Raw genomic sequence first — 24447 nt, 5'->3', positions numbered from 1 at the left:
TGCTTTGGGAAGGGAACGGATGATGACCTATATCCCTGGAAGCACTGTAGTGGCATTTTGTGCTATTTGGTGCATAAACTCTAGGCTTGCGCATAATGTGCTACGCCACTGGACAGTATACCAAGCATCGGTGAACATTAGGCACCCAAGCTATCAATAGTAGCTCCTGGCAAAGGCTTCTCTCAAAAATCGACTTTCGGTTAGTCAAAAAAGTAACCCTCAGTAAAACGAACGCAGCGGTGACAAAGCGATCTTCTGCGGATTACTCGCATGAGCTATCTGGTATCCACCTAGCACACGATGCGCGAGCGCCTTGATCAAGTATTCGCGAACGACTCAAGCCTTTGAAATGAGCGGGACGTCCAAAACAACAAATGCTTCGCGATTTTCATTTCCAAGTTTCCATTACACCTTAAAAAGTGCGATTACAGCTGAAAACCGAGCCGTATAGCAGCTTCATAGGCAGCCGCGGCATTCGTTTGCGCGAGAGACGACGCAACGGCATCTCTACTCTAGTTGCGGCGCCTGGCGGCAAAACGCCGCACTAGCACTGACGGCTGCTTTTCTTTGAAATCCACTCCTTCGCCCGGGCACTGAAAAAAAAAAAAAAAAAAAATAGAGGAGGCGCTGTTGAAACTGTTCCCATTCGTTGCACCGATTGCGCACTACTGCTTTGTGTCAGCTATGACATCCACCGCGACCGCAGTTTGACATGTGAGCGTTCTTGCGCGAGTTACAGTTTACTGTTCGGTACTACAAAATGTCGCTCATCGCGACGCCCAGACAGGCTCCGTTGGAGATACTGGACGACCTGTGTTCACGCTTCATCATCAACATACCTGAGGAAGAGCGCGAAGACCCGGTTCGGCTATGCTTTCAAGTGGAGCTCGCCTACTGGTTCTACCTCGACTTCTACTGCCCCGAGAACCCCATGTGCCCGCAGTGCAGCATGCGGGAGTTCACGCAGATGATATTCCATCACGTGCCTTCGCTGCGGGAACACCTGCCCGATCTAGACCATATCCTGAACAGATGGAAAGAGTACAAAATGGCTGTTCCGACCTTCGGTGCTATACTGATCGACGAAAGCCTCGAGAACGTCCTCTTAGTGCAGTCTTACTGGGCTAAGGCGACCTGGGGATTCCCCAAAGGCAAGGTACGATGAAAGGCTGTGGGCAAGGTTCTGTTTGGCGTTGCAGGCTGGCCTTTCCTTTGAGCAGTCGTTGTTATAAGATAGATATAGTTGGGCGTCCGTTAGCAGCTCTGCGGACGCAGCCTGCCAGCCATTTCCTATGACCGGCTGCGTCCGCAAAGCTGTCGCGGACGCTCATATAAATCCGCCAATTGCTGGAGCCGACGTATCGACAAGGAGACCCGACTGCGTCAGCTGCCTCTTTGACAAAGGGAGGTCCGCAATCTCCATTGATAATATTAAGGGTTCCTAAGTGGGGTAGTTTCTATGTTTAGTGTTCAAGCCTTGATTTGCCGCTGGACCTCTGTCTCGATTGGGCTGTGACTTGTGTCATTCCTAAAAATTCGCAGACACGGATCTTTGTTATAGTTACCAATTCCCCTTGCGACAAGTTTTTTTCCAAAAATAAAGCCACTTTTATCGCTCCGCGAGAAATGGAGGGAGCTTTGTGATTTCTAAATGCGAAGCATTTCTTGGTGAACCAATCTATAGTCAGGGTCAGGCAGAGCACATAGAGCGTAGGCGAGATAACCATTGGTCATAAAGAGCAGCCAACTGGATTCGAAGTGAAGGCAAGCATGCAATGGGCAGACAGAAAGTAATGTGGGCAGATGTAATTAAAAAGTTTGCGGTTTATAACATGGCCAGAGCAAGCGCAGAACTCTGTTGATTCGTAAAACATGGTAAAGGTCTTTGCCCTGCAGTGGGCACAGTCATGCTGATGGGGATGATCTATCCCGGTTCTCGTGCTCGTTTCATCATTCATTGTTTCACTCTGGTTCTTGTAGGTGAATGAGGAAGAGGAACCACACATCTGTGCGGCCCGTGAAGTGCTAGAAGAGACCGGTTACGACATCACCCCGCTTCTCTCCAAGAACGAGTTCATCGAGCGCCAGATTCATGACCACGTGACGCGTCTCTACATCATAGCCGGCGTTCCCATGAGCACGCAGTTCAGCCCCCGGACGCGCAAAGAAATCGGAAGCATCGAGTGGTTCGCCATTGCGGACTTGCCAGCCAGCAAGCGCGACCAGTCGCCCCTGAGCTCTCTGGGACTGAACGTGAACGCCTTTTTCATGGTGATGCCTTTTGTGAAGAAAATCCGCAAGTGGGTCTTCAACAACAGACACCGTCTGCTGCAACAGCAGCAGCCAAGTGAGGGCATGCCTTCCATCACCGATGCAGAGAAACTGAAGCAGAAGGAGTACTTTGCTGGCCTGTACCGAAACGAAATGGTTGACATACTGCGCCAGAAGGGATGTTCGACACCCGTGTTGGCGAGAAACGCCGCCGAGCGTTCGAAAAATGGCGTAGAACGTTCCCCCAGGAATCAACAATGCACGGTGCCGCTCTTCAGCGCACCGTCATGGACAAACTTTACTCTGGACCGGAGCGCCTTCTCTAATGTCTTTGACTTCTAGAGATTCTTTCAGTGTGAGTTGATTTGATATGTTGATATGGCCTGCACGGGGGAGGGGTGGGGGGCTGCACTAGATACACCTGGAGTTACCGACAGTGTCGTGACTGAATCATCTTGCTGTCACTGCATGGTGTTACATAAATTGCAAAAGATTTTTTTTATTTTAAGAAACACAGTAATTGGGAAAAAGAGAAGTTATTTATGTGTTTTTCTCACAGTGACATCAAGCATAATCATTGTTCCTCTGTTATTGGAAACGTTGTACTGGTGAGAACTACATTGCCAAGTGTTCCTCTGTTATTGGGAATGTTGTACTGGTGAGAACTACATTGTCAAGATTATTGCTATAGTGCGAGAACAGAACGACACAAAAATCTATCGGTTCGTCTGCTAATGAAAGTTGGTAATCGAGTGCTATGTTTCTAGTATTCACTTAGCGTCATGTTCTTCGCTTACGGGTGTTGTGCAAAAGCTTGCAATTTGAAAGACTAGGCAACTTCATTCAGCGATTGTAGCCGCGATAAAAACCTTGTGTGGGCACAGTGGCTGTCACACGCCCTTGCAGTTTGAGCCCAAAATATTGAGGATAGGTCTGTTTTCTTTTAAGTGGGGCACCAAACCCATTGCGGTGCTGCGCGTGTGCCACCCTGTTTGAAGCGCACAGGGCTGGCACAGCATGCTCCACTAGGGTTGACAATGTCTTTTGCAGAGTGGGGTTGTCCTTCAGGGCACGATCAGCAAATGACCTCAGTACGTCAAGGGCGAACAGCAACTGGTTCGACGGGTAAAGCAGCCCGCCTCGATCCTGGCTGTGAGTTAACTGAAAGATCGGTTGATTACTTGCAGGCTTCGAGCAGATTGCTGTGCAACTTCCGCATAGCATGTGCTCGTTTATTACACGGGCAATGTAACCGCCAACGTGTGCAGTTGCCGAAATTTCAAGGGAAGGCAGCTGCCATGGCAAAAGTGTTGTGGAGAGTCGTTGCAAAACACATGTAGCTCTCTGTAGTTAAGGAAGCTGCTGTGTTGGTGAAGGGGAAGCTGCAGTGTGCAAAGTACCTGTGGACATTTGTGATCATTCACTGTGAGCAAATCTGATGCCATGCTGAATGCTGCAATTCCAGTTTTTAGAACTTTCTCCAAGCCAGACAAGGAACGAAAGTGCAGCATGTCATTACAACCGTAGGACACTCGCAATGTGCCAGACAGTGACTCTATCGGGCCACTGTTAAACTTGCAAATGAGAACGAACAAGAACTTTTCCTCTGTGAACAGGTACCTGATGCAGCAACTGTGGAATATGTGGTCAAAAGCAATTCTTCCTACGTTTCTTTCGTCAAAAGTTCCTTTAGATTTCCACATCTCTTTTTCAGCTTGTCCAAGTAGATAGGCAGTGTTACCTCAAGCCACTCTGGTCTGGCATCTTCGGTATCATCAAAGTTTAGTGTGTCTAGCCATTTCTTGTGGAGGTGCTGGGTCGTGTTGCTCTTGTCATGCAGCACAAATAAAGGATAAATGTTCTGCATGAAAATGATGGTCTGGCCTGCAGCTGCAAACGAGGCACTTAAGGTGTGCCCAGCTTGGTCCCTGAGGTGCTCCAAGGTCGCAGTAACATCAAGAGAGAAATTTCGCTTGCAACATTCATTTTTTCTATTTTGTTGGGGTATACATGCTTTCAACTGAGGTAGTGGACAGGCTTCACAACCAGGTCCTGCAGATGGCAGAGCTTCTTTATGTAACAGGATAAGACCTCTCTTTTCGGGCCAAAGTCATGAGCCAAAAACAGAATCAGCATTTTTTTTAAAAACGTGGCATGGATCATAACTTAAAAACAGGAGCCTGTCACAGTCGCAGGGATGTTCTACCCTGTATGTAAGATGACTATCTCCCAGCAGTTTCATAGCATTGGCATTCACTTTGTGGTTGTCACTCACTAAACGAATTACCCTGAAACCACAGACCTTTACTTTCTCAGGCACAAAAATCAACAATTCGTCAAGCTGTGGGCCTGTTAACCCCTTGGTAAAATAGTAGGCTACTGGTATGCCATACGTAGTCGAGAGCCCAGTGATTATGAAGCACAGAAGAGAGCTCACTAAGGTGAGGTCACCACCCTGTTGTTCCAAGGAGACATCTGCATGCCCCACAAAGCAGTCCTGCTGTTTATTGTACTGCAGCTTTTCCTTTATCTTCATTTCATCAACGATACAGTCGGGCTCTCGGCTTCCACTTTAAAGCGAACTTTAGCGAGCTTGCAGAAGTTGTCTCTCCGCTTGTACTTCCTATGTAGTTACTCAGCATCTTTCTGTAACGAAGCTTCAAAAGCATTTCCCACGAATGTGTTCATATGCTCTTGCCGACAGATGCCTCAAAACTACATGTCAAGTTGTCCCCTCAGACCAACTTGGCCTCTTCTTCCTGAAGTTCTGAATTTGATCAATCAAGCACAGAGCTGCAGGCTCCTTTTCTTCCGACCTTTTCTTGATATAAGAAATATCCGCCACCATAGAATTTTAGTGTGGCTTTTTCAATTCAGTCTTATACTTGTCAACGGTCTGCGACAGTCGAAGCAACTGGCTCCTCAAACTTTTTTCTTTTTTTTTCCACTTCTCTCTCTGTAACAAGCAGACTTGAGGTGAAACTGCTGTTTACTTAGACGTCTTGATCGCTCGAGTTGGCTGTCGTTGATGTGTCCATGGAGCAGCAATCAAACATATCCTCCCCCAACGAAGTAGACGCTGCTGCTAGCAGCAATCGTTGTATCGCTGTGAGACTCGTGGAGCCAATTTGCGCAATTGTAGTGCTCACTCTTTTGCCGATGTTTGCTGTATCCCGCGCCAGTGTTGACTTTGGCTGAAGATACGGCAGATACTCCTAAAAAACTGACGGCACAGCACCTTCCTTTAGGCGTAGATGCTTGCCTTCTATGAAGTCATCTTCTTCGAAATGCTTACTGCATATTTTGGTGTAGCATGAGGTGGTATTTGGCAACCACTTGTTACGTCGTGTTGCGGAAAGCCATCGTGCATCCGCGTCAGCGGGTTTCTCGTAAAAAGAAATCGCTGCTGTTTTCTTTTTTTCGTCGGATTTACATAAAAGCACACAACAGTAGGTTACCGTAAGGCATGCTAATAAGTTGTCGGCAACTGTCTCGCAATGTGAAGATAAACACTGAACACGCCTGATCTGAACAGCAGCTCGCGACCAATGTGAATGAACTGAGACGGAATGACAGCAGTGGGGTTGCCGAGGCAGTCGAGACCCTGTTTGCCCAGCGCCCCTGGTGGTGGCGGCGAGAACAAGCGTCCGTGAGCCGCCCTACGTAATGTGCGCGGCACAAATTTTATAAAGAAGGCACTGGTTCAGACATGACCTACTTGAGGTGGTTGATGGTATTTCTCTATGTTGAACTGCCAGAGTTATGTGTAAGTGTTGCATTTATCAACGAGAACATTCTGTCTTGTTATGCAACGCTGTGCCGTGCCGTGCAAAGTAAGGTTTTCTTTAAAGGTGCCGACAACTGCCCAAAACATGAAATGAGATGACTGCACGAATGGAAAGATTGTATCTCATAGTGACTCAAACCAACCCTATGTTTCTCATGAGAAGTGGAGTTAAAGTTTTATTTCTTCATTGAAAATCGCTAAAATAGCCTGTAGCGCCACTTGGTGGCAGAAACTCCAAAAATATCTGAGCTGCCCTGTCACGTGATCGTAAACTAGTGTACGCGGTAGACAATTTTCCAGTTAGTATTGAAATATTGTTTGCTTCTTTATAGTAAAGAAATATTACTCCAGAAAACTGTACTTATAGGCCTTTGTTAGTAGTGCGATAAAGTGGTGCTATCTTCGCATGACGTTATGATCCCGTGCTCATCAGCGCGTCTTGAGCAACTTTTCCACGTGGTCATGAAACCGTGCACGCAGTTTTCATGTTGCTAAGATGTTGGAGTGACGTGGGTTTTTTTAGTAGTAGTAGTAGTACAAAACTTTATGATATACATAATCCAGACAGGCTTGAACTCCAGTGCCCCGAGGAATATACGGGGTGTAGACCGAAGTCTGTCCGGCAGGGTGGTGCCCCTATTCCGGGGCCCCACTGGCGCGAGCCATTCGTTCAGCTCTGTGGATCAGTCGCAGCTGATCCACTAGGGCTGGGCTAGACAGCAGCGCCTCCCATTCCTTCCACGTGCCAGTGGTGTCGTGTTCTTCATCGTGCTCTGCACACTCCCACGTGATGTGAGTGAGAGTGAGTGAGAACAACTTTATTATGGTCCAGTGCAGACGCTGAGGTTGCCACGCGTCACCCGGCTACTCCCACATGGGGACCGGCAGGTCTAGCCTGACGGCCCTGTCGCGGGCACACAGGACGGCCAGGATTTGGTCCTGAAGTTCTGGGCTGTGCAGAAGCGCATCCCACTCGGGTTTGCTATAAGTCGGCCCAAGCGACCCGCACTCCCAGAGCATGTGTGCTAACGTAGCGGTCTGCCCGCAAGCGGCGCAGGCGGCATCGGGGAATTTGTGAGGATAAATTGCATTGAGGTATGCTAACGACAGGTACGAATGGGTTTGAAGTAAGCGCAACAAGACGGCCTGTGCTCTATTGAGTTTTGAATGTGGCATTGGGAATGCCCGCCTCGCCATGTAGTAATACTTCGTAATCTCGTTGTGTGTAGTAGGTGTGTCTTTATGTCCCACGTCGTCGGCACTGGAGCCGTCGCTCAGGTCGAGAGCTGCGCGGTCAGTGAGTGCACGCGCTGCTGTGTGGGCCGACTCGTTCGGGTTCAGTGCAACGCCGTTTACGGAGCCGACATGCGCGGGGAACCAGTGTATGGTGTGAGGCACAATCGTATCGCTGGTGGAGCTGTTCAAGATCCTGGCTGCCTGTGTTGATATGCGGCCCTTCTGAAAGGCTCTGACTGCGGATTTGGAGTCATACACCTCTTCGCGCCGACCATTTAGCAGAGCGAGTGCAATGGCCACTTGTTCGGCCACCTGGGGATTCGTTGTGCGTACCGTGGCGCAGTTCGTAGTCGAGCCCGTCTGATCCACGACCACCGCTGCGAACTTTTTGCCGTCTCGATATGCTGCAGCGTCAATGAAACTTGCATTTACGCCACCTTTTCCCAGTTGCATCAGTAGAGCCGTCGCCCTTGCCTGACGACGTCCCTCATTGTGTACAGGGTGAGTGTTGCGGGGTATTGGGGCAACAATGACGTTTTCCTGTATATGTTTTGATATATGCACGTTATTTTTTTCTAGCTTCATTGGGTTAAAACCTAGCTCACCAAGTATGCGCCGACCAGCCGTCGTAGTGGACAAGCGAGCCAGCTGCGAGCGTTGCTGCGCTTCGGCTGTCTCGGCAACAGAGTTGTGCACACCGAGCGCGAGCAAGTTCTCGGTGTATGTACGTACGGGAAGCCCCAGTGCTTTCTTGACGGTCTTTCTGATAATCACGTTGAGCTTGTCCCACTCCGACCTAAGCCAGTTGTGCATGGCAACGGTGTAGGTAAAGTGGCAGAGCACAAACGCATTGATGAGCCTTAACAAATTGTCTTCCTTAAGGCCTCTATGTCTCCCAGAGACTCTTTTGACGACTGGAAAGGCGTTGTCAGTCTTGGCGATAATCTTCCGCAGAGCAGTACCGTTGCCACCCTTCGCTTCAATAAACATGCCGAGGATCCGAATGGTGTCTACCTTCGGGATTTCCTCGCCGTCACTCGTGTAAATGTGTATATCGCTTTCTTCGACAGGTTTTCATCCCTTAGTTCGGCCACCTCATTCTTTTCTATAGAGCAGGAGCTCCGACTTGGTGGGTGAGCATCTAAGTCCCGTTTGGCGCAAGTACGATTCCCCCTCGGCGACTGCTTCTTGAAGGGCATCTTGCACTTGGCCTTCGCTGCCGCCAACGCACCAGATTGTGATGTCGTCGGCGTAGATGGTATGCTTGATGCCGTCCACGCTAGCCAGTCTTTTCGACAGTCCGATCATGCAGAGATTGAACAGCACCGGAGAAATCACAGATCATGGGTCGTGCCTCGATGTCCGAGTGGTACGTCATCAGAGAAGAAGTTCCCCATGCGCAGCCTCGCTTTTCTTCCAGACAAGAAGGACTTAATGTAGTTGTACAGCCTGGGCCCAAGCTCGAGTTTCGCCACAGTCTCCAAGATGAATTTGTGCTTGATGTTGTCAAAGGCCTTTTCTAGGTCTAGGCCAAGAAGAGCCTTTGTATCTCTAGAGTATCCATCAAGGACTTGGTGCTTAATGAGCAGCATTGCATCCTGCGTTGAAAGGCCGGTACGAAACCCAATCATATTGTGCGTATAAATCTCATTTTTCTCCAGGTAGTCGTTAAGTCTGTTGAGAATTGCGTGCTCTGCCACCTTGCCCACGCACGACGTGAGGGAAATGGGGCGAAGATTCTCAACGCTAGGAGACTTTCCTGGCTTGGGAATCAGTACGGTGTCAGCTAGCTTCCGTTCCTCAGGAACCCTTCCCGTTTTCCATGCTTCATTGATGAAACCAGATAGACGTTCTATGGATGCGTCGTCGAGGTTTCTGAGGGCTCTGTTCGTGATCCCGTCTGGCCCTGGTGCTGACTTGTGATTGAGCATTTGTATCACTCTCCTGATCTCAGCCTCTGAAAAGTCTTCGTCTAGTTCAGATAGAGGAGGACCGCCATACTCTGGGAACACGCCGTCTTCGTCCTCTCGTTCGACCGGCAGGTACTTGGAAACTAATCGGGTAACGAGTTCGTCAACCCCCTGTTCTTTGGTGGCTTCGTGAAGGGCATGGGCTAAAGTGTGTCTCTGGTTGGCTCTAGTGCTGTGCTCGTCCAGGAGGTGCTTCAGAAGGTGCCAGGACTTGCCATTTCTGATTTGACCGTCGACGGACTCGCACAACTCGTCCCACTGCTGGTTGCACAGTGCGTCGCAATGTTGTTCGATTTCTTTGTTCAACTTTGATATTATTTGCCGCAGCCTACGGTTGTGCCTCTGCTTCTTCCATAGAGAAAATAGAGCTGTCTTGGCTTCGAGCAGGTGGACAAGCCTACTGTCCATCTTCTTCACATTTAAATCTGTCTTTTATCTTCTTGGTGGCAGCGGCGGTATCTCTGCGGATGCCCTCGCACCATTCCTAGAAATTGTCAGGAGCACTGGCCCTTGTACTGCGAATGCTGCAAAAAAGATCCCAGTCAACCACCGTGAACTCTCGGACTCTGCTACGGTCCACTATAATAGAAGTTTGCAGAACGTAGTGGTCGCTGCCAAAATCGATGGCGGTGTTGGCCCATGTAGTCTTTTCGACATTCTTGATGAAAGCGAGGTCTGGCGTCGTGTCTCTGGTCGCAGAGTTGCCTATCCGCGTAGGAAAAGCCTTATTAGTGATTAAGGTAAGGCCTAGTTCGGTGGCGTCCTGCCAGAGGTTGCGACCTTTTCTCGTCTCATACACGTATCCCCATAAGTCATGTGGCGCATTGAAGTCACCGACTATGACAAGCTGCCGAGGACCGGCTAATTCAACTGCCCTCTCGAGCAACGTCTTGAAAGGCTGGCGCCTGTGCCTGGGGTTACTGTAGACATTCAAAACAAAAAACACTGTTTTTCCGCTGATTGCACCTTGATGTGTGAAGTAGGATCTCTACCATTACATATTCGATATTGCATCTGGCCATGTGCAAGTTGTGGGCGACGTGCGTCAGCTTTTTACTTATAACTGTGCAGACACCTCGTCCTCCTGACTGGCCAGGGACTGCCCGGTAACCAGAAAGGGACGCTGCAGAGGCTAAGGTCTCTTGAAGTGCTATAATTTGAGGTTTCTTCGTTATTGCTCCAAAGTACTGCTGCAGGAGTGCTCTTTTACCAGCGTACCCCCTGCAGTTCCATTGCCAAATACAGACAGTGTCTTTATCGTTATTCATTATGGATTCTACTTTGATCACCGCCCTGGGGGGGTCAGTGTGGCTCAAAAAATCTGTTCATCTTCATAATTAGCTCCTCGGCTATCGACTTGTACGGGAATGGCCATTTCCACGTTGCCAGGCGATGCACCCTTTGGCGCAAATTTAGGCAGTTTGGCATGAATTTCTAGCGCAATGATGCACTCATTCATTGACCTAAGTCCCTCTACTGGGTCACTGAGTGCAGCCTGCATCTGCCTAACACTCTCCGTGATGCTAGCTACACTCCCTGCCACCATCTTAATGTTCTCTGTAATTGTAACCAGCGTTTGCCTAATCTCCTCGACTTGAGATTCCGTGTTCTTAAGCTTGCTTACTACCGCTCTGCGTTTGGTTGCCATGGGCCCATCACCAATAGGAGCCGGAACCGGCGTATCGCTGGTTTCGCCTTCAGTTTTGCTGTGCATTGTGCTCAGCATTCTTTTAAACTCCGCCATTTCATTTGCCATTTTAGTAGGCGTATCCTTAATCTTCGCGTTTTCCTTTTTCAATCGTAATATCTCCACGTCTCTAGCATGCTCTGGGGACGGGTCGCATTGCATGGGTTGCTCGCCGTCATTACTACGAACCCTGTCGGCCCAGGTTAGGTTTGACTTGTCCCTGCTCTGGTCCTCGGTGGCATGGACTGCCCGGGACAGCTGCAGTCCCCGTGCGTGCTTGCAGTCTGTCCGGGGCGAGGGGTCCGGTCAGGTGCTCGGTGCGTCAGTCTTTCCCTGGCCAGGTCTGAGACCGGATCCGCAACGGGCACCGGAGCTACGACGTGGTCTGGTGCCACCCCTGGATTAAGACCGTGTCCTGGACCTGGAACGGGCCCCGGATCTCGAACGGGATCCGGGACGCAATCTGGGCGTGGAACGACTCCTGTAGCTGCCTCTGGTTCTGGATCTCTCTCGTGATTTGAATCGGCCTCCAGGAGTCGATGGTCCGGGCTGGCCCTGCTGATGACAGTCGTTGATCGAGGAAGCCATCGACATTGACGGATGGAGACCTCTCCCGAAGGGTGCGGACCCTAAGGCCTCGCCTGCGCCTGACGACATAGGGTATCCGATATCGGTGCTGGCATTCCCTGGATGCGGTGAGGTGCTTTGCGCCACACAAACTGCATATTGGTTCACAAACATGATCCTCTTCTTGCTGGATAGCTTGTCTGCAAGCCTTCCAGACTAAAGCGTCGGCCGTCGGGCAGGCGTCAGAGCGGTGTCCTAGTCGGCCGCAGGCATAGCAAACATCAACTTGCTTCCTGTATAAAGTGCACTTGATGAGGGTGCCGCCATAGGAAACATATTTGGGAACCTTGTACCAGTCGAACAGCACTATGACTACGCCGGTATTCTTGATATTTTTTTGCTCTGAGGGCCAGTGGATTTCTCGCGTTGACAATCTTCCGGTCAATGGCTCCTGGATCATCACTAAGAGGAATCCCATGGATGACTCCCTTGCAGGTGGCATGCGGAGCAGCAACATATGCACTGACTTCGTGGCGCTGTCCGGCCACCGTAATCGCTTCAACGTTAATGTAGCGCTTAACATTCTCTTGGCTCGAAGTACTGACGACCATAATATTTCGCAGGTGATTAGGGCACATTGTGTCCGTGTTTTTCTCTTCCGGACCGAACCCCGCTGCACTCCATGTGGCCTCTGCCACGACAGACGCGCCAGACTTGCTAATACACAGACCACCTCTCGGCCTCACGACGACCTTAGTGTCTTCACATGGCAGCGGTGGCATCTTGCTTCCCCTTATAAGGTTTTTCTTTACATCTCTGAAGCTGTGACGGCCGGGCGTAGGTTTTTGAATATTCGTCTTAGACGCCGGCGTCCCGGCGCCAGCAGCTCTACTGGCTTTCCTCACTTCCGATCGTCTTTTAGTCACCGTAATCCACCCGGAATCCTTGTTATCCTCTTCAGCGTCCCCCGGGGGTCTTCTATGAGTCATCTTCCATCTTTTAATGTGGCGAGAACAAGTCCTTTTATGTTTGAGACGCGGTGCCTGTGCACCACGCAAACAACGGCGCGGCCGGGCCGAACGGCGGCGTCTGTAGCTGCACACTCAGCGTCGTCGTCACAAAAGTCACTTATTAATGTACAAATAGTCCACCCACCGGTGTGATTCTTGTGTCCACAGTGTCCCGGTGTTCTTAGAAGTCCGTTGCGACCCAATTTCGGGTGAATGCGGTCTCACATAACACCAAGAAGCGGAGAAATCACTGGAGCCGATCGCAACGCGTCCGACCTGCACGACGCCATCCTGTCCTCCCCTCCACGTGATGTGAAAAAGTGTTGGGGTGGCTCCACACCACGGGCATATATCTCTGTACGCCGTGGGGTAGATCAGGTGAAGAGTGTGCAGGTTTATGTAAGTGTTAGTCTGTATTCTTCTTAGCGCTGTTGCCTCCGTAGCGCTGAGCTTGCTATGAGGACGTGGATACAGTTGCCTATTTTCTCTGTAGTACTTTAAAATCGTTGCGAAACAAGGGTCCAGGGGTGTAAAGGGGTGTAGGGTCATCACTTGCATTGGCTTGAGTGGCTCGGTGATTTGTAAAGCCTCGAGCCGCCTCGTCCGTGCGCAGGTTCCCTGTCACGCCCTCGTGCCCCGGTGCCCAAGTCACAGCCTGTACGTATTTCACTGTGGGGTCCCATCCTGTCCCAACCAATATACAGAGCGCCTGTGCTCCAATTTCGCCCTTTAGATAGTTTCTGCAAGCTTTTTGCAAATCTGTAATGATTGTTAATGGAGCGTTTTGCGTCCATCCCTCTTTTATTGCGAGTGCTATGGCAACTTCTTCTGCTTGTGTGTGTCGACGTATGATCTATTGAAGCGCAGGCTGTAATTTTCCCTCTATGGTCGGTGGCTACACACACATATCTCTTTGCATTGGTCTGATAAGGCGCGGCGTCAGTGAATCTGGCCGTGTTCAGAAATCTTGTCTTTTTGTCTATGTAGTCAGCCCTTACCTTTCTTCTGGTATTGGCAATACGGTGTACCATTCTCTAAGTTCGCTTGGTACTTCTTTAGTTTCTTGATGTGTTTGTAATAAAGTATCGCGTCCTAGTTTTGTTAGGACTGCTCTGCCCGTTGGGGTCTGGAGAAGGCGATTTTCTTGCACTAGTAACTTGGCCTCGGATAATTCTTCAATTGTGTTATGAAGATCAAGCGCCAGTAGCTTGTCGTTTGAAGTAATCTGCGGTAATCTCAGGGCTGTCTTGTAGGCCATTACAATTATTTGGTTTGCTTTTTCCTTCTCTTCCCTGTTCATAATTTGATACGGAAGCGAGTATGTAATGCGACTGATGACGAGGCTTTTGACCAATTTTAGGGTATCTTGTTCTCTCATGCCTTTACGAGTGTTTGTTATTCGCGAGATCATGCGTGAGATCTGCTGTACTGATGTTTTGAGTTGATTTAGTTTGTGCAGACATCTCTGATTAGCTTGAAGCCACATTCTTAGTATGCGTACGGTATCTTTCTCCGGAATGACATTTCCGTCGAGCTTGACTTCCAGCTTTAGATTCGGGTCGATACTCCGTGCTTTTCTCTTCGTGAAGCGAATAAACTCTGATTTTTCGGCTGAGCACTGAAGACCCCATATCCTTGCGTACTCTTCTATGGTGCTAGCTGCCTGTTGTAACCTATCTTCTTTCTCTGCTAGGCTGCCTGTGGTTGTCCGTACCGTAATATTGTCTGCATATATCGCATGTTGTAGACCGGCAATATCTTTGAGTTTTCCTGCAAGGCCCGTCATGGTGACATTGAAAAGTGTCTGTGAAATGACGGTTCTTTGGGGTGTTCCTTTGTTTGGAGGTTTAATGATGTCGGATTCGTAATCTCCCAGCTTGGTCCTCTCACCACGAGTCCTGGTTTGGGTCGTATAATAATTTTCATATCATTCTTGGGTAGAGGCGTCGCACGTGAGCGGCGGCGGCCTCTCATGGCACCCAACGAGTCGCGTCTACTCCCGTGCGCCCGCTCAGGCGTTCCGTAACTGCCACCCGCGTTCCTCTCGCTGTCTCTGAAGCTGCTGTCTGCCAGAGACGCTAAGTCATTAGTTGTTCTTTTTTCAAGACTTAGTGATAAAGTTTGCTGAAAATCACCAACTTGCCTGGGATCTTCCATGGCCTGCGCTTGCTTCCTTAGTCTCTTACGTTTGCGTAATGAAAGAACAAGCTGCCACTGACCGTCTTTCGCCTCGTCGTCAGCTCCATTTGATGCTTCATGGTGTTTCCTCGCGTTGCCGCTGGCTGACTCCACTTGTATCACCTCGTCAGACGATGGGGAGTATTTGAGGAAATTTTCTGCAGAGCCCAGTTCTGTGCTCAAATTTTGATCTTCCGTGTCCGTGGCTTCCTTTGCCGTTACCTGGTCGTCGTCCATTGGGTTATTGGCTGCTGCATTGGCACGTCCAGGAGAGTTGCTGGTAGTCGATGCACTGCTTCCCAGTCCGCCGCTAGTCCTAGCCTGGCGGCCGGGCATGCCAAGTCCTTGGTCACTTCAGAAGGGAAGAAATCGGTGTCGTTGTCCTGATAACTTGGTGTCAAAATGATAACGTCGTACTTCCAGACACACTCTGCGTTTGCTGTAAAGAAGCCACGAAGTTTAACTCTTTCAAGCACAGAATTTGGGTTTGCTTCAGATTTTGAATTTTAATGCAAAAATTATGATAAAAGGTCACAAATAACACATTGCACGCACGAAAAAAAAATTACGACATTTAACAAAGTTCCCAGAAGGTGGTCACCACTGATGACCACCGTGCCGGAAGGGTCTATGTTTCGCACATATGCAACAACTGGTCGTTTTCAATGTAGCAGCATACTTTGCGCTGTGCACAGAGGGAGTCACTTCTTGTGGAATTCTGAAAAACAGTTTTTTTCTTTCCGAAGGCAGAGTGGCACGTTGCATGTTTGACACATCCAAATGGTTCGAGATGGGTGTGCCTTTGTGCTACAGTTCGCGCACCTTCGTGGTGAACACCTTGTTGGTTGATGGTTGGACGCTGTTGTACGCATGGCGAAGTCCACAAAGGGTTTGAATTTCTTCAGTTCGGCCCCTGCGCCGACAGATGACTTACGTTTATCTGTAGGATCTAGAAGAGCTTCGGCAGTCATCTGTCAGACTAAGCTTCTTCTAAAGTCCTTCAAGGTCATTTTTTCGGAACCAGCATGTTCCCGAAAAATGATGAATGCGTTGACAACACTGCAGTCAAGAAGGTGAAAAAATATCCGGTGCCACCACTTGCGTGATTTCCGATCTACCTCATACTGCCCTTTCAGCTGATCAAACTTATCGACAAAGTTCATGTTCTTATTGTATTCTTGAAGTGCTGCAGGGCAGTTCACCTTAGTAATGGCTCCGTCTTTCTCTTTTCTGTTTACTTGAACTTCGTCGGCAGGGTCGTGGAAGTTTGACAACAGGTGAACTGTTCGCTTGTCTCGCCACTTCAAACAGCAGAGTTTGTCGTTGCTCACTGAGTAATCAGTGTCTCCTCTCTTCATCATCTTGTCGGATTTGAGATTAGGTGAGTGCTTCCTGCTGGCATTTACTGTACCACACGCATATATCCCGGCTTCTGCGAGATCTTTCAGCAGGTAGTAACTGGTGAAATAGTTGTCAAAGAATACCCGGTGGTACTTTCCAGCCAAATCATCAACCAGTGTCTTTACAACACGTGCACCCAAGTCTCTTTCAACACCGTCGTTAGACTTTCCAGTATAAATTTGAAATTTGAGATTATAGCCTGTACTAGCACAGAGCATCCAAACTTTGTAGCCTCTTTTCACTGGCTTTTTTGGCATATACTGCTTCAAAGAACTTCTACCTTTGAATTTTATCATCGATTCGTCGATGGCCAGATATTCTGTTGGCAGGTAGTGCTGAGCGAAAGTTCTGGAAATTTCTGACAAAAGTGGACGTACCTTGTACAGCTTGTCAAAAGTGGGATCGTCCCTCTCTGGCTGCAAACAATTGTCATTTAGGTGAAGATGGGACAGCAGCCATCCAAATCGGTTCACAGTCATGACTTTTGAAATGAAGGGGTCATTCAAATCAGGTGCGCTGCTCCAGTAGTCGCGATAGCTGGGACTCCTTTTCAATCCCATCAACAAATTGAGGCCCAAAAATGCACGCATTTCTTTGTCCGTTGTAGGAACGTAGCGCTTGTTTTCTTGCTGTGCGTATAGATTCGTCTCAAAAACAATCTTGTCAATCCACTCAGGCGTCCACAAAAGACTAAAAACGCCAAATGGGGTAATATTGTTGATGGCGAGTATGTCAGGTGGAAGTCCGCAGTCATGTGAAAATATTAGCGGTGGAGACATCCGATACTTAGTGCTCCACACGGGAACCTTTTGGAGTGGGAGGGTAGTTTCCTCATCTCTTTCGGAGTCCGATGAGTCACTGACGCATTCAGTTACTTGCGGCGTCACGGATTGTTCTTCGGGAGAGTGATTGTGGTTATCCTCTTCCGGCACAAATTCGCCGTCACTTGAGCTGTCGCCTCCAGCATAGCTGTCATTGTCGGACGGAATATCTTGATATTGAACTGAAAGAAACGTATTGAAAAAAATTATTCTATTTCGAATTTTCTTCATCCAGTCAGAGACCCCCCTCCCCTTCGGTACAGACCCGTAGCCAGGAATTTTTCTCGGAGGAGGGGGGTACTTGCTGAAAGCCTTGAAAAACACTTATCTTTAACATTTTTTTTCGGTAAAACACCCCCCTCCATCAGAATCTCGGGGGGGGGGGGGGGGGGGGCCTTCAGCCAAACCCCCCCCCCCGGCCTACGGGCCTGCCGTAGCCCTTTCATGCACGGTGGTCAGCGTAGGTAACCACCCTGAATAAAGTCGCTGTACAGAATGAAACTGATCCGCAGCGCATTTTTACTAGTACAGCCAGTAATAAATACCCTCCCGCTGCATGTTACACCAAAAAAGTTCACGTGCAGGCTCACATACCTTTGCGCCCGTAGAATCTTTCAGGGTCCAGCGCGGGAAACGGCATGCTTGTTGCAAAACTTTTTTTTGGCGGGAAAAAACGCCCCCTGGATAACTAGCGCCATCTTCCGCATCTTCAGCAAAGTTAAAAGGGAAAAGCAAACACTTCTTTGCTCGCTCAACCCCTAGATGTCGCTGCTAAAAAATGTTGAAAGGGTGTTCACCGTAGGTGACCACTGTGCCGGAAAGAGTTAATGCAAAAACAGGCAAAATTTTGAGGAGCCGAGACGAACGCGTCCGATCCGCTCGACGCCACCTAGCGTCTCTCTGGTTTTTTTTAGTTACACTTTGTCTCAGAAATGATGCGCAGCGACGTTTTCGGTGATTTGACTTAGCTCGGTTGTTGAGAGAGTCACGACTGCAGTACAAGTCACCCACAACACAGGTGCATCAGCCTTGGGCGCAGGCGCACGCAACGTGGTACAAGTACAGGGAAGTTGTATAAGGCCAATTCGTCTCATTGTAATGGCTTGTTATTTTCAAAAATAGTTGTTAAGCTCAGAATAAATGTGTTTAGGCTAAATGTATTTAGGCATAGTTACAGGAACTTCTGTGAAATCAGAACAATGACCACATGCACAAGTCGCTGAAAGGGCCACCGGCATCTCTATCAATTCTCAGCCTTGCTGGACAAAAAGGCACGTTGGTGTTCAGAGCCTTTCAAGTAAAAAAAAAATACTGCTTATGAAATAACTACGTGCTTTTGGGAGTAACTACTGCAGCTGCGAACACTGCGAAGGGTGAGCTTTCGGTCGCGTTGTAGGAAAACTGGGTTGAAAATATCAGTAGTCAGTTCTTTTAAACGTTGCCATACTTGCAGTAAGAAAGCTCTGTTCAATCAAAAACCGAAGTATGACCAAGCTGCAAGAAACTTGATATCCTTGCAATTTGGATATTATGCTTCGATTGACTATTTTTTATTTAGTGTCGGCAAGTGCATCCTTATTGAGTGGTCTATATGCACTAAGCCATGTTGGACACTTCTTAATGCTTTTGAAATTACCACTGTCGAAAGTGGAAACACTTTTACTACCCTTCGGCTTTCTCATCTCTGCTTATCAAGGTACTTGACACATGAAAATGATGCACATACTCGTTGTGTATCTTCATTACTTGACTTTTGTACAATTGTGTAACACTTTCAGTATTGTGAAATTAACATCCAAGCATGACTTCTTTTCTGCATTTTGTTGGTTTGTCATTTACACATTCAAAGCTTTTCAAGAAACCCATTGTCAAACCGAGTTGTAATTACAATGTGCGCACTTTCATAATGTGCGAATACTTGAACAGGCCCTGCAACACTCTTAGAGCGTTGCAGGGCCTCTTTTTTTGGTGTTTGTGGTATTGCACGCACTAGTTGATGTGTCAGGCACTGTTGCTTGCAAATAAAAGACGTCTGCAAAGGGGAGCCTTATGTGTTGGAATAGGTGGAACAATGTCGATATTGACTATGGATGTGCTCTAAACTGATGCATCTGTCTCTTCAATACCAAAGCTGCACATCGCATCAGGTAGTATTTAGCGCTGTGATAGAGACCATGTTAGGTAATAAAATTTCGAAAGTGATGTGTTGTAATCTCTTCACCTTTTGGCAAAGTGTTTGCGGAGGGTACTAATATAGTGCATTGAGATTGATCTTGCTGTTTTCGTGTGTAGGTAGCTGTGCAACTTTCCGCAAGAATGACTCTGTCAAAGTGGGCCTGCCCGTGTGGAGTCAATATTGCAAGTTGCTGTCGAGTGCTCCTTGGTCCTGTTCTTACTACAGTCGACTCTCATTAATTGATACTTCAAGGGACCTCTGAGTTTTGTTTGAATGATAAAGAAGCTTGAATTATCAGAAGTTCTCAAATATGACTGTGGGTGAGGTGACATCACACATTATGATTAGGCATTAATTTTATCAATTTAAAATGTAAAATCTATGTGCACGTAATGAACAGAAAGCAGAGATGTAAGGTCCACAAGTTTATCGGCCATTTACTGCTGATCAGATCTTTTAAAGAAATCGTAAATTGCCAACTGTTTTCTTGCTATATGTGCCTTCAGCACAAAGCTCTCTATACCAGTTGAGAAGCATCACTGTTTACCATGTGTTTGCTTCTTTTCAAACATTTTTTTACTAGCAAAGCCTTTTTCCTTGAAAGTCTGAGGCACTTATTTTTCATTTTTAGTCTGTTAGGATTATATAAGCAAGCAAATTTTTAAATGGTAGTGGGAAAGCAGCAGATATTTTCTGGTATGGAATCGCATAAAGTATGAATTAACCAAATGATGGAGTTTGAAGTAAGAGGCTTTTAGACACATTGAAAGATTAGAGGGCCAACCAAAGAAGATTCAATTATGTTTGATTCAGCCAAAAGTATGAATTATCTGAGTTTGAATTATCCTGAGTCTACTGCACTTGGTCTGTGCTCAAGCTTAGATGCATTCCTCTTGCTGCATACTATTGTTGTTAGCGCCGAAATTTTCGGAAGCTTTTGTTCCTAGTATAATGTGGCTGTATCACGCTTTTTCCCACGTGGTGGTGCTGCTGCAGGTAGTTTTCTTTACTCTTGTCATCAGAGGTCACATGTCACAAAACCATGTCTTCAAGTAATTCTTTGAAGTATGTCACCAGACCTGACCGTTAGTGCGTCATCTTCAAGATTTCTCCAGGCAGGATAGCCGAGAACGTGTGCAACTCTTTGTTTCTTGTCTTGAATTTTATGTCAGCTTGATGTGCTTTTTAGGAAGAGGCATGCATTTGGCATCCACTGTTTTTGTTTTTTATGCACAGTCTGGAGCATTTTTGCTCTGGTGACTCATTTCATTGTGCAAACTATCACTGACGCCTTAGGGAAACAGAATCGAAAGTTGGGCTAGTTGGATATGCATGGTATAACTATCAGTTAAAGCGCACGAAAAAAAAACAGACATGAAGAGAGGACAAGCGCTTACTCTCTTCATGTCTGTTTTTTTCGTGCGCTTTAACTGATAGTTATGCCTTAGGGAAAGTTCTAGTTTTATGTCTGGCTCTGACACATCTGCAGTAGTGTTCTTGGAATATAGTCTGTAGTTTAGAGGCGATGCTGGGGTAGATGCGAAATCGCAAACCATTACTTTCGTGCCTTCTTCATGCACCTGTCGCTGTGACACTTTAGAAACACTATTCAAATGCCGAATGCTGCCTCTGAGGAGTTGGACATTGTGTGAAACTCAAGAAAGGGGTTTCTTTACTGATGGTTTGGTGTGATGAATGCAGCAAATCCAGTGCTTCACTTGTTAACGAGGCACCTGTGCACATGTTGCTGCATCACTCCCATATGTCGGTAAACTTTCAACATCTTTCGAAGATGTGCATTTTGGTATTTTCTGACATAAAAAATAAGCTCGCTTTCATGCACATTTTTTTAAAACGGAGTGAATTGACATTCTTAAATATACGTGCCCGTCATACATGTAGATACTTGTGAGGCACATGTACTTTTGGGCATTTTAACGCACATTCACAATCTTGTATAACTGCATAGAAGTCGAAGGAAAAGGGAGGAGTCGATGAATGGGCAGTGTCTGAGACATCTATTCCGGTTTGTCCAAACCTCTACAGCTCTTAAGTGCACAAGTCGCACCATTGCTGATGCATGTGTGCACTTTATTTGCAGTAGCAGCTAGTACGCCACGGTGTAACAGTGGCTCTGGTGCTCGGCTGCATACCTGAAGGTCGTGGGTTCGACCCCAGCCACGGCGGTCGCATTTCGATGGGGGCAAAATGGTCGAGGCCCGTGTACTGTGCGATGTCAGTGCACGTTAAAGAACACCAGATGGTCAAAATTTTTAGAGCCCTCCACTACGCCGTCTCTTATAATCGTACCTTGGTTTTGGCACATAAAACCCTAGATATTATTAATAGCATGCAGTAGCAGCTATGAAGGAGTGCCCGTGAGTTCTGCACTTGCATCAATTTATTTCTATTCTTCTATCTGGAACTCTCATCTTTGGCAGCACTTGGGTTGCGACAGTCTACAACTCAATAAGGCACGTTGTTTTTTAGTCGGTTGAGGTTCATGATTCAAATGGTGGAGCGCATCGTAGCAGAGACAGAGAGCAAGGAAAGTATGTGCGTTTCTCTCTCTGTGCCTGTCGTGATGCGCTATGCCATGGCAATTCGGCAATTCAGACTGCCGTGGTTGAGGTGTGGAAACTTTTTTTGGAATTTCTTTAAAAAGGTATTGTTTTGAATTTGTGGGAGACTGGCTCCATTCATCTCTAAAAATTAAATACTGCCTCATTCATTGGGACAGTGGTTATTGGTTATTTAATGTTGGTTATTGTTGCATCGTATGCAAGCTTTTTTTCTTCACTAGCTTTCCAGAATGTTTATCTGTTGAACTTGAACTTCATGCATCGAGATTATGTGTGTTACACAGTTTTCCAATCGGCATGTTCACCTTATTGCAATCGAGACTAAATAAATTGATTTGAAAACACGTGCTGACTTTGTGTTCACTTGCAAATTACACAGCCACAACCATTGAAGTTGGAGCACATACTGAGCAAAGAAAAAACGTTTCCTCCAACGCATCCTTCTTAAACAAGGCTGTGGATTGCATACTTCTGCACAATGGTACGTCTCTTGCAGGGCTGGGCAGTATCGAAGATACGTGCATGTAAGATACTATATTAGGTACGCTATATATCTATATTTGTATTTCCATTACACTTGGTAATGTATCGTGTATCTTAAGAACCTATACCGTGTGGAACATTACCGCTGACTTAACTCCACTTCCCAGGCTGGTACTGGCGACATAACTTTCCCTTTCCACCCGACCACCAATGAGGTCAGGCAATGAGGTCTGCGCGTACCTTTTGGTGGAGCACAGGAGGATGACAGCTGGTGATGTCTCAACAAAAACTACATTCATGTGCTTGCCTTCGTGTATTTCCGTGTGCTCAGATTTTGGTGCACATTAAAGAACCTCAGGTGGTCGAAATTACCGGAGCCCTCAACTACGGTGTGTCTCATAATAATATGGTGGTTTGGGGATGTTGAACCCCTCATATAAATAAATTAGTCAATCAAGTTTGCGTGTATTTTGTTCTCTCAATTTTTTTCCTTTTTCATTTGTGTCAATGTCATGAAGCATATCCTTAGCCGCTTGAAGTGCTGCATAAAACAATGCATGCGGAAGTACTGATTCCATGTTAAATAGAACAGGCGTTTACCGATTATACAGTATCTTGGCATACCCTGTAGTTTCCTTCCTGCTATTTCAATTTAAAATTGGGATATGACTGTCGTCCTTCTCTTGAATCCCATACCTAACCTAGTGCTCTGAACAGTTTTTTTTTTTGGTCGCGAGAATGCAATACTCCTTTTATGAAGTTCAGTCAAAATAAGCTCTCTATTTTATTTTTACCTTTTATTGTGGACTTTATTTTTGCTATTACTTGCATCTCCAAGGTGATTTGGAAAACAAATGTGTGACAACGTGGGCATGCGTGGAGTATACAGCACCAAACATTCTACTGCTTTGTAAAATGACTAAATTTGGTTTGTATTATAATAATGGGAATAATTAGAACTCATCTTAAAGATCTTAGTAAGGGGATTCAAGAAATAATTTTTATGTTTAATTTACTGTTTTTCTTATCGAAGTCTCAAAAAGCCATTTCAGGCCATTATTCATAGGCACTGATCTTTTTATTATCTTACCTTAACATGTAAGTTGACGATACGTCATGCTTAATTGTCATAGCCAACAGAAGTTCGACTTGTATTGTGTGTCTCAGCTTATTCACCACGAATGCTTGAAACAGAACTGTTTTTCTATTTCAGTTATAATTAGCTTCCTTTTCTAGCCCTCTTTATCTTTTTACTATTAAAAATTGCCAGGTAATCGTAGCTGTTGGTGGCAATAGCGGCGCTGTACCACAAGGATTTGTGCAACTATGCTGCCATGCACTTTTATTTTAATAATATTTTTTTATTTTATTGTGATTGGGTCACAAAATACTTATGACCTCTTGACCGAAGCAACCCACAATGTTTCGTAAACTTCGAGATCGTCTCAGATTGGGCTGCTAACATTGCGCGGAAATCTTGCTGCGGCGGCCGCATTTCGATAGAGGTGTAGTGCTTGAGGTGCATGTACTTGGATTTGATTGCACATTAAAAAACACCACATAGTCAAAATTTCTGAAGCCCTCCATTTATGCGTTCTCATAATCACATCGTAGTTTTAGGGCATAAAAACTAAACAATTGTTATTCAAATTACGCGCAGTACTAGGACTCCTGCCAATTTGCGACCCTACGCGTACACCATTGATAACGCTGGAAAGTGCTCTTGTTGCTGTATAAATAGAAGACGCGTTCTATCGATGATTAGATTACCGAAGGCCAACGATACATATAGCGACTATCAAAGCAATGCGCACTTTGCTTGCATTTTGAATTACGCCTACCTAGTTTTCTGGGCCCAAGTTGGCTCTTTAGCAAGTTTCATTTCTACGAGAGCGACAACCGCTTGCTTCATTGTCACCACCACGTGACGCTACAATAGGTCTCAGAAGTTTCTAGGTTGCACAGGTGAGTCTCACGTTAGAGAATCTAGAAACAACGAACCGTCTACGCCAGCAGATAAGAAGATTAAGAAAAGTGATAGCATCTTTCTGCATTCAACGTAAGCCTATAGGAGAGTTGCACATGGGCGTGGCCTACGAGATGGCGCCAGCGTCGAAGAGGCAACGCATCCATCTTTGTGGTCTCCCTCCCTGCCGCCGCGGGCAAGCAGTCGCAGAACGTACACTAGTACGTGGGTGTTATATGGTACACTCACGGCTGCGCGCCTGTGCAAGATTCCTGACCTGTGCTCATAATGGTGAACTGTGCCTTATTTGGT

General features: G+C 47.0%; 1 protein-coding gene across 2 annotated transcripts; it reads left to right on the top strand.

The window, feature by feature from the left end:
- The first annotated feature begins 607 nt into the window (after positions 1-607).
- DCP2 (decapping mRNA 2) lies at positions 608-22030 on the top strand. Of its 2 annotated transcripts, XM_075890004.1 has the most exons (3): positions 608-1156; positions 1981-2626; positions 19221-22030. In XM_075890004.1, exons 1-2 carry the CDS (start codon positions 761-763, stop codon positions 2611-2613), a joined length of 1029 nt encoding a protein of 342 aa, XP_075746119.1. In that variant the 5' UTR covers positions 608-760; the 3' UTR covers positions 2614-2626; positions 19221-22030. The 2 variants fall into 2 exon arrangements, with proteins under 2 accessions (XP_075746119.1, XP_037279011.2); XM_037423114.2 differs by having other exon boundaries at positions 609-1156; positions 1981-22030.
- Positions 22031-24447: the final 2417 nt, after the last annotated feature.

Source organism: Rhipicephalus microplus, chromosome 3, assembly GCF_043290135.1.
Source record: "Rhipicephalus microplus isolate Deutch F79 chromosome 3, USDA_Rmic, whole genome shotgun sequence".
Classification (NCBI taxonomy): Eukaryota; Metazoa; Arthropoda; class Arachnida; order Ixodida; family Ixodidae; genus Rhipicephalus; species Rhipicephalus microplus.
This window is presented reverse-complemented; position numbering and strand designations above follow the sequence as displayed.